The 9,327-nt window shown below is 46.4% G+C and overlaps 1 protein-coding gene across 5 annotated transcripts in view; it reads left to right on the top strand.

Moving 5' to 3' along the window:
- Nucleotides 1–6,081: 6,081 nt before the first annotated feature.
- The window catches only part of Erbb4 (erb-b2 receptor tyrosine kinase 4), a 1,072,248-nt gene continuing 1,069,002 nt past the window's right edge, over nt 6,082–9,327 (top strand). For 4 of the 5 annotated variants that reach the window (XM_063267662.1, XM_039084150.2, XM_039084151.2 and 1 more), the window contains exon 1: nt 6,082–6,223. In XM_063267662.1, coding sequence (XP_063123732.1) covers nt 6,142–6,223 — 82 coding nt within the window. In that variant the 5' untranslated portion in view covers nt 6,082–6,141. The remainder of the gene's footprint in view (nt 6,224–9,327) is intronic. The other variant, NM_021687.2, reaches the window with a different exon arrangement.

The following is a 9,327-nucleotide window of genomic DNA, read 5'->3' as shown; positions in this document are numbered from 1 at the left end:
GTTCAAGACAAATTCTAAGAGCTCTCTGTGACTGTACACGGAAGAGCATTCATTTGGGGTATATGACAAATATCATTTTTCTTTTGAGAAATCTGTGAATTAACTGCAATATGATTAAACTCTTTATGGACTTAAAAAATACAGAGAGAACTGGAATGTAAGAAATATCATCATATCCTGAATAAATATCCCCAACAGTTAACTCACTTTTAAACATTTAGATATGCGAAGAGACAGAGACAAACCCCCATATTCTCTTTGTTTTTAATCAGTAACTGCTATTGAACATTTAATCAGTCTGTCTAGTGGACACATAGAACATAAGAACCTAGCTTAATAAAATATTATCGAGCTGATCCACAAGAGACCTTTTGACTAAAAATTTCATTTTTTTTTTGCCTAACATGTTGTAAGATGCTGTTATGCTTATAGAGCTGAAAATGCTTTGTGATTTCAACTACAAACTAAAAATATCTTTTAAAATTTGGACAGACGCTGATGAACAGACATAAAAGCAGTGGAAATTTGACTTATCTTTGTTCAGTCATTCCTCCCCACGGCTGATAAAGATGACGATTAATCACTCACACAGAATGAAAATAATACTAACTCTGAGCAAAATCTTCTTGGGAAGATCCGTTTTGGATACTAAACTAACAAATGTAGCAGAAACATTTCTTTAGTTAACACATGCTTTTAAAAAAATTTAAACATTTGAATTTTAAAAGCTTTTTATTTTGTTCTTGAAACAGAATATCTGTTAACTTAGAATTCTGTGATCTCAGCCATTTAACAGGAAAGCTGTTTCCCAAGATAACTTAACCAACCAAATAAAACTATCCAGTGTGGTACCGGTTTCTGTTTTATTTGTTGTAACACTGACTACAATCTATTCTCACTTATTTTTCTTTTCCTTAGGAACAGTAAGATCCAAACACTGTAGGCTTATTTATATCCAGAAACTTCATGTTTGTTTTCCACAAATTCGCATATAGAAGTGTTGAAGTTCTTGCTCAATGAGATGATATTTGTAGATAAAATCTGTAAGAGGGAATGAGGTCATTGGAAAAAAGGCACTCACGTGTGGGATCACTTCTGCTGTTTAAGAATAGCAGTGTGTGTGTGTGTGTGAGAGAGAGAGAGAGAGAGAGAGAGAGAGAGAGAGAGAGAGAGAGACCTCCTTTTCTCTCCCATGTTAGGAGCCCTAAAAGAACTCTATCTGCATGGCAGAAGAGGAATCTCTTCAGGAACTATTTAGTAACTTGATCTTGGACTCCTAGGGTTTCATAATTGTGAGAAGTAAATGTTAGCGAGACCACATAGTCCATGTCATTGGTTAAATCAACTCAAGATTAAAAAAAAAAAACGGTGGAAGATGTATCTATGTTAGCAGACTAAATCGAGAGGCTTTGAGGGTATTGGGGGAGTGATGTAGAAATGTCAGATAGATTCTGGGGATGTGGATATTGTAAATTATTTTCAGGGGGCATATGATAAATTATAGAAATATAATACTTAGATTTAGGATATAACTATCCATTTATTTAAAGATCGAACAATAACTAAACCAACAGTTAACTGCAGTTCACCCAGTAACCAACAAGTTACTGCAGTAAATTGCTTGAGATACCAAAATGACGTAGAAAGATGATGATAGACAGAAAGTGAAATTTAAACCCTAAAATTACTTTTAAATATTCAGGAGGAGAGAGATTATACTATGTCTCACTTTCTTACTTGACTTCCATTTATATTGACAGCCAAGAGAAAAATATTTAAAGCAGCACATTTTAGCTGATCTTTAAGTGGGTTGTGGAAACAGGCTGAATACGAATGAATGATGAGGCTGTAAGGTACTGTCATAGATTATCTTACGCAATATTTATTCCTGGGGCAAAATACCCTAGTAAATTGGCTTTAGAGGAATGCTGCACGTTGGCTCATGTCTTATGATGCATTGGTCTGTGGTATGGACTTTGAGGTGGGGAGCCCACAGTACAACAAAATAGTTCACCTATGGCTGCCAAGAAGTCAAACCAGAGCAAGACTCAAGGAGTAGAGAAACTTTCCAAGGCATAACCCATCTCCCCTCATCTTCCTAGTGACCTACTTCATCCAACACAGTTATCTCTCTTGATAAATCAATCACTCTGAATTCATCAATGCATTTCTCACAATAATGACATTAATGAAATTGGTTCCACCATCTGAGGGAGCTAAGGTGGGGAGGCGAGCCAGCAACGTGTGAGCCTCTTGTGGTGACTCTTCATAATCAGAACATAAATGGATTTTAGTTCCACATGTGAGTCCTTCTGAAGAAACCAGCAGCAGCGAGTCACTCGTGAAAGAGTGATGGGGAGTATCGGAAGATAAAGGTAGCAATTGGGACCATGACTTCATTGCAAGGAAGTGATGAGAAGATAGGCCAGGAAACTGAAGCTTAGTCCCTGTGAAGACATCTTCTTCAGGGAGAATGAGGACCTGCACCACCTCGTTCAAGTTGCAAAGTTCTTTTCTCGTGCCATACAGTTCTGGTTTCAGGTAACAAAAGGAAAACTGAACTAGCTTAATGAAAACACTACAAAAGAGCTTGAATCCTTTCCAGACCCATCTGGACTTTGTTCCTTTCAAATGGCTGTTTCATTCTTTCTTGTTTCATGGGCAGAATGAATGTGAACGTTTTCTTTCCCAGGAATAAAAATCCCAGGGAAGGGATTTGGTGGAAAGGACTGTCTCTCATCCAATCAACAGTGACAGAGGCATTTTTGTGTGTTTGACTTGTCCAACTTAGAACACACTAGAGTGTTGTAATGTGGATGCATTTTCAGATTCATAAGAACTGCGAGAAGAGGTATTCAGCAGATCATTCTTGCTCCTTGTTTGTGGTTGACTAAAAAATGAGTTACTTGTTTTTTCCCTCATCATCCCCCACAACCCCACCATCAGGCCTGGTTTCAAGTCTTAGACACACATTTTAGTCAACTGATAAGATTTCATTATAGCACCGCACTGCAAAGTGGGGAAATACAGAGATCTATTTCTGCCTCTGGCAATTCAGATAGCATGTCCTTCCCATACCAGGTAGAAAATGTTCTCTGTGATAGTTCCTCTTTGTGCTAATTCAGCAGACATGGGAAGCCGATGACAGCAGGCCTGTAAAATAATAATCCTTTTGTATTCTGTTTTAATCTCTGCCTGCTCAGGATAGCCCGTTCCTCTATACATGCCTGTTTCTGATATTGAAACGATCTAAGCTAGGCTTTCAAAACTAAGATGTCAGTATCGAACCTAACGTGCTTCTGTAAGTCATAGCTTTCATGTCCAGTTTGAGGGCTTGAAAGCTGTTGGCCAAATGTCAACCGAAGGCCAGGTCAATTACTTTTTGATTCAGTAAGAACTAGGAAAATATGGGTTAAGACAAACTGATCTGAGATTTAGGCACACATTATGGACACGTTGGCCACGTAATTGGTGGATATCAGCTCTACAGCGATGGTAACATCTATGATTGTAAGTAAAAGTCCTCGTCAGCTAAGAATTAGTCTGGAAAATCTAGGTGAAGTTAGACCATACATAGAGGTCCTGCTGTAGTTGTGCACCAATGTTGGTACAGGTATTATTTTCTAGCACTAAGAGTTGAACTAAGGGTTTCATGTATGCCAGGCAGGTATTATACTCTCAGTCCGTTGAAGGTCAATGAAGACAAAGACGTCCTCATAATAAGCACAACTAGAAAATACCGTGAGATATTTGCACATCTAATCTGTTTCTCACAACGGGAGTTACAATCTAGCTATTATAACTTCTTCCATTTCCAAAAATAACTGTCACCAGAAACTGGACTCTAACAAAATATACGAGCTAAAACTCCCCCCAGAAGTAGCTTGTTTTTGTCATTTAAATTGTTATCGTGGTGACAGATGTAAAAATGAACAGCTTTTATGGAGAAAGGGTACCTGAAAGTAAGCATAAGCCGTTGGAAGACAAGGAAACCGGGAGGAGAATGCTTTAAATGGAAGGAAGAAATGAGCATGGAGAGGAGATAAAGAAGAGAACAGAGCTAACATCCAAGCCCGGATGCGTGTACCTGTGCAGTCAGTCAGTGCCGTGCCATTCTAGTCAAGGTCCCATCGCTTGCTCTGGGCTCCGTTTTTCTCTGCCCTGGGCTGCTTCTGGGTAAAAAGCACACTCAGCTTGTTTGACCTACGGTGGGCCTGTTACACACTGTGGGGCCAGGGAAAGGTTTCAAGCTTCAAGCTTCTGTTTTTGCTCTCTTCAGCTGCCTGGAAATTCTTGAGGGATGGGGCCATAGTTAGAAGATGTGTGAGACCAGGAGAAGGACTCCAATAGTGACCGAGGAAGCAGGGTGGTTTGGTCTTAAAGAACCCTTGCCTTTTTTTTTTTCACTGCTTTGAGAGAAAGCAAAGAAAATGGCTTTTTAGAATAGCAGTACACATAGAATAACCTCTGACTCCCTACAGCTCTTGGCTCCAGCTTAGAGTGGTTTTGGACCTGTGGCCCCTCAGACCACAGTAATCCCTTCCAGGGCATTTTCGATTTAGAGAGACTCAGTCTTACAGCTGTTGATGACCCTGGAAGCACACACCCTGCAAAGTGAGAGCAAGTGCAAGGCCTCAAGCTGGCTCTGCTAAGGTTTAAAGCTAACGGCCTGAGTCCTATAGTTATGACCTGACCTCCTAAACACATTCAGACCGAACAGCACAGGCTTAAGATAGTTGGCATAATTTCAGAGTCAAAGGATGTGGTTTCACAAATATGGGTTTTTAAGTTTGGCTCAATGTCATCTTGGGAAGGTGGGAGAGACGGCGTCTTATTTGGGAAGACAAGAACTGTTGGCAGGTTTTATTTTACCTGCAAGGCTACCAGCTACCTGCAATATCCATTTTAAAGTACTAAGCACGGAACGTTCTGGGGTGATGGAGAGGGACCGAGATATTTTTTTTCCCAAAGCAACACTGACTTTCTATTTCTAGGGAAAGTCGTGCGTGTGGACTGATGCCTTGGAGCAATAAAGAAAATGTCCTGTTCTTGTGTCAAAAATTCCTTCAGCAAGCATTCCCTCTGGTGGACTGACTTCTCGGCGGGCCAGCTGTCCAGGGCCTCTGCCAGGGCAGTCGCAAGGGGAGCGTTTCAGACTGTGGTCTCCACTGAGCCTCTCAGATCCTGCTTCCCCTAGGAGCCCCTACCAACACCGTGCTCCCACTGCCTGACAGGTGTTTTCCCAACTCTAGGGGCAGTGGATTTTGGGGAGTGTCTGAGCCAATAAGATTTCTCCTTAGGGGGAGGGCGTGGCTACATGGGTCAGAGCAGGGGCGGGGCTTGCGCAGCGGAGGAAAGCCTGGCTGGTTGCGTGGAGGGTTGTTTGATTCCCACCCCCACTCCCCTCTTTTTTTCTTTCTTTTCTTTTCTTTTCTTTTTTAAAAAATCTTTCTCCCTGAGTCTTATTAATTTCTCTGTGGGGCTGCGGCTGGAGACCGCGGAGCGTTGGAAATGACGCTCGGAGCTTTAATTACTGCAATGGCTGGACAAGTGTGAGGAAAGCTGACAGTGGAAAAAAAGGGGCACAGGATCGGGGAGAAGGAAAGAAGCACCCCCCCTCCTTTTCCCTCCAGATTTGGACAGGAGATGCAAGGAGACTGAAGAGAGAGCTGAACATAGCCTGGTTTTGGGGGGAGAGGCCGGAACCCTGCCGCCTCTTCGCAATCAACTTTTTTTGGAAGCCTTTATTCCCCCTCTTTCTTTTTATTGTTGACCAACCAGTGAGAAGGAGAGAGAGCGAGCGAGAAAGTGAGGAGTGAACGGGCGAGCAGAGGATCACTCCGGAAACTAGCTGTACGGTTGTGCTCGGAGCACCAGCCGCACAGTCGCGCACACTCCCATCCGCGCGCCCTCCTTCGCGGCCCCTTGCTGGGTCCGCGGGTCCCCGGGTCCTGGAAGCCGCCACCAGCGCCGACTGGCTCGCCAACCCCGGGAAGCCCGTGCACAGAGCGCGCCGCGCCCGCCCCCCTCGCGCCCCCCACGCGCTCCCGGCTGAGGGGGGGAGATCTCCTCCGCGTGCCCGCAAGTGGCTATGGTATTTGGACATGTAATTGTCAGCGCGGGATCTGAGACTTGCCAAAAATGAAGCTGGCGACGGGACTGTGGGTCTGGGGGAGCCTTCTGGTGGCAGCCAGGACCGTCCAGCCCAGCGCTTCTCAGTCAGGTGGGTCGCGGTCTCGCGGTTCCCAGTCGCGCTCCAGCTGTTGAACCCGCCACCGCCTCCGGTGGCTCCCTTCTCCCCTCGTTCCTCTGTCACCCTCCGGCTTGAGGGACCGTAGGGACCTTGCTTCTGGCTTGGGTCGCCCCTTGCTCCATCCCAAACTTACCTTTGTGTGTGCGTGCGTGCGTGTGTTTTTATTGATGCTACAAATGACTCCTCTTTCTTGCCTCCCTCTGTATTATTGTCCCCCCTCTCGCCCTCTCTTTAGCCCCCTTCTTTCTTTCTGGCGCGTTTTCTGGGAGCCTAAGCGGGATCGCTTCTGGTGGCGCCCGTTGTTCGGGGCGTGGGAGACCTAAGCCCCGTCAGTGGAGGTTCCCTCCTCCTCCGGCTGGGAAGGGAAAAATAATCAAACCAAACCGGAGAATCTCTGCACCTCTTCGGGCCGCCAGGAGGTTCCCGGGCTGAGCCTGGCTGGCCTTCCCGGGGTGCAGGGCTGCGGCGGAGCGCGGCTGGGGAGCGGGGTTGGCACCTGAGCAAGCTGGCACGCGGCCGCCGGCCCGAGTCTCCCGTACCCTGCGGGGTCACATCGGACGCTCAGCCCTATCCGGGCAGCTGGAGCGCACCGGGTGCGCGCCTCGGCCAGAGGCCAGGGACTCTGGGCCTTCTTGGTTGGCATCTCGGGGCTGTCTTTCGATTGACTTGGGGCGAGAAGGGGGGGGGGGCTGGCTCGCCTGCCAGCAAGATCTCTTAAGAAAAAAAAAATCCTGGCATACTGAGCCCGGAGCCCGGCCTTCCCTCCCGGTGCTGGTCTTGGCTCCGGGAAGAGTTCTTCCAGTAGTGCAACTTGGGGTTGGCCTGAACTTCTGTTTACTGCCCCGCCAGGCTGCAGAGCCCGCGGGTGGCACTCATTGACTTAGCCCGAGGCGGGCCGGGTGGCGGCTTCCTGAGTGCCGCCACTGTTGGCCCGATCGCCCAAGCCCTAGGTATTTGGACAGAAAAACGACTAATTGACCCCGAGAGGCAGCACAGAGTCGCTGGCGTGCTGGGGCCGCCAAGGCCAATGACAGCGGCTGAGACGTAGAGGAGCTCAAAGTTTTTTGACTCTTGGGAGTTTCTCCCGGATGAGAGGAGGGGACACGAAAGGACTAAGGAGAACCGGTGTGTCTGACCCGGCTGAGAGGGGCGAGAAGAGGGCTTTTGGAGAAGGCAGAGAGATTTCCGGAACCTTCCGGGGCTGGTGGCGGGAACGTGGGAGTCAGCTTGAGAAGATAAAGCGTTCAGCAGTGGCGACAGGGAGAGCTTTAGGTCCCTAGAGGGTGTCCTTCTGACCTCACCGAGAAAGCGGCTGCTTGCTAGTTTTCCCGCTCCGCCCCCGCTCCCGCCTCTTCCTCCTCGCCTAGTAAATAACAAGTTACAATCTCTGAGCTGTTCAAAATGACCTTCGAGTGGCACAAGCTCGCCATTTGTGCTGGCCGTTTGCATACTCCCAGTGACTCCGAGATTCTTCGTGCATTCCAGATCCTGCGCTCCAGCCACCTCTGGAATCAGAGCGGCAGCAAGGACTTGAGATTCCAGGCGGCCGCCTAGATACATCCCTTTCTAGCTTCCCACTCGGAGCCCCTTGCCTTTCCCTTCAATGGGTTGATTATGCACATTGACCCATTCAAAGACACTCGCAACTGTCATGCAGGCTTAGCCGAGAGGAATTTCTATCAGGCCACCCTACCAGGGGGCTGTCTGGCATGGCCTGGGCCGCTGGGAGATCCCCCCTCAAGTCCACAGCAATTGGTATTAACTCTACAGCTCCCGGTTGGGCTATGCCGAAGAGCCCTTTTCAGAATTTAGGCAAGGAATGTAATCCAAATTAGTTCTGTAGCTGTCCCCTTCCGCGTCTCAGACGACACCAGCTTGCTCCTTAGCTCTCTCTGCTCCTTTCCCTGGGCGAATTGTCAGACCCACAAGTGAGCCCATTTAGAAGCACAAGGATTAGCGTGCCATTGTTGTTTCGTGTGTGTGTGTGTGTGTGTGTGTGTGTGTGTGTGTGTGTGTGTGTGACTCTGTACTTGAAATTCTGGGGACACAAAAGAGAGACTCACTTGTTCAAAACACAAAGTGATCTAGATGAAAGGGCCGCACAAAGAAAAGCTCTCGGGTGCATCCCTGGTATAATTGCAACAAGCATACTTAGGTGATCTATTGGAAACTGTCTGTGCCCCCAGGGACTTCTTTTTTTTCCAGGCGCCTCCACCGCACCTGGCAGAGAAAGTTCAGCTGGTTTTAATGTAGTGCTATTATAAAAACAAGACGCTGTCTGGTGAGAGCGAGGCTCTGTGTTTGCGCCTGTGCGTGTGTGGCTGTCTATCCAAGTAAATACATAGCGCGCGTCTCCTCTCTCGCGGTTAGCAGTCGGCAGCAGTTTGGAGGAGTTTGTTTTGGTCCAAATGAGAAATTAAGTGCGGATAAGTAAACTAAGCTGCCAGAGGGCGACAAGATGTTGAGTGAATTGCTTTTAGATGAAACAAATTAAGGAAACGAGGGAAGACAATCTGCTTCTCGCATTATTAGACACGCTTGGAGTTCAGGGGGAAGTGGCATATTTTTGAAATGCTAATTTCTTAAGCAGAAGGAATGCACCTTATTTACTGCTGGATGTGAACGGAATAAAAACATACAGTGGGTGATTCCCTTGTGCGATCTTCAAGATGTTTCTAGGGAAAATTTTACGTAGGAAAACTTGCTTTTCCTTCTGCTTGAGGGGGAAAAAGTCAGCTTTTGAGTATTTAAAAAATAATTCCAAGGAATTTATGTCTCTTTACCGGTGGTAAATATTATCTATAAACATTTTGGTCAAAGGCCTTTCTATGGTAATTCCACCTGGAGGAATAATTCTAAAATGTTTGCCTTCTTTCTGTGGTTGAACTTATCAACATCACTTTTTTACTGAAATAAAACTATACAGTTGTGTTGAAGTGACATTCTCACAAACCGTAATATGTGCTGGACAAGATCATTTTTCTTCTTATGTGCAAGCTATTTAGCTCCCTGCTTTTCATTTAATCAAAGTGTGCACATATCCTATACATTTAAGGTATATTATTCCCCTCCTC

The sequence above is a fragment of the Rattus norvegicus genome, chromosome 9 (assembly GCF_036323735.1).
Source record: "Rattus norvegicus strain BN/NHsdMcwi chromosome 9, GRCr8, whole genome shotgun sequence".
Taxonomy (NCBI): domain Eukaryota; kingdom Metazoa; phylum Chordata; class Mammalia; order Rodentia; family Muridae; genus Rattus; species Rattus norvegicus.
This window is presented reverse-complemented; position numbering and strand designations above follow the sequence as displayed.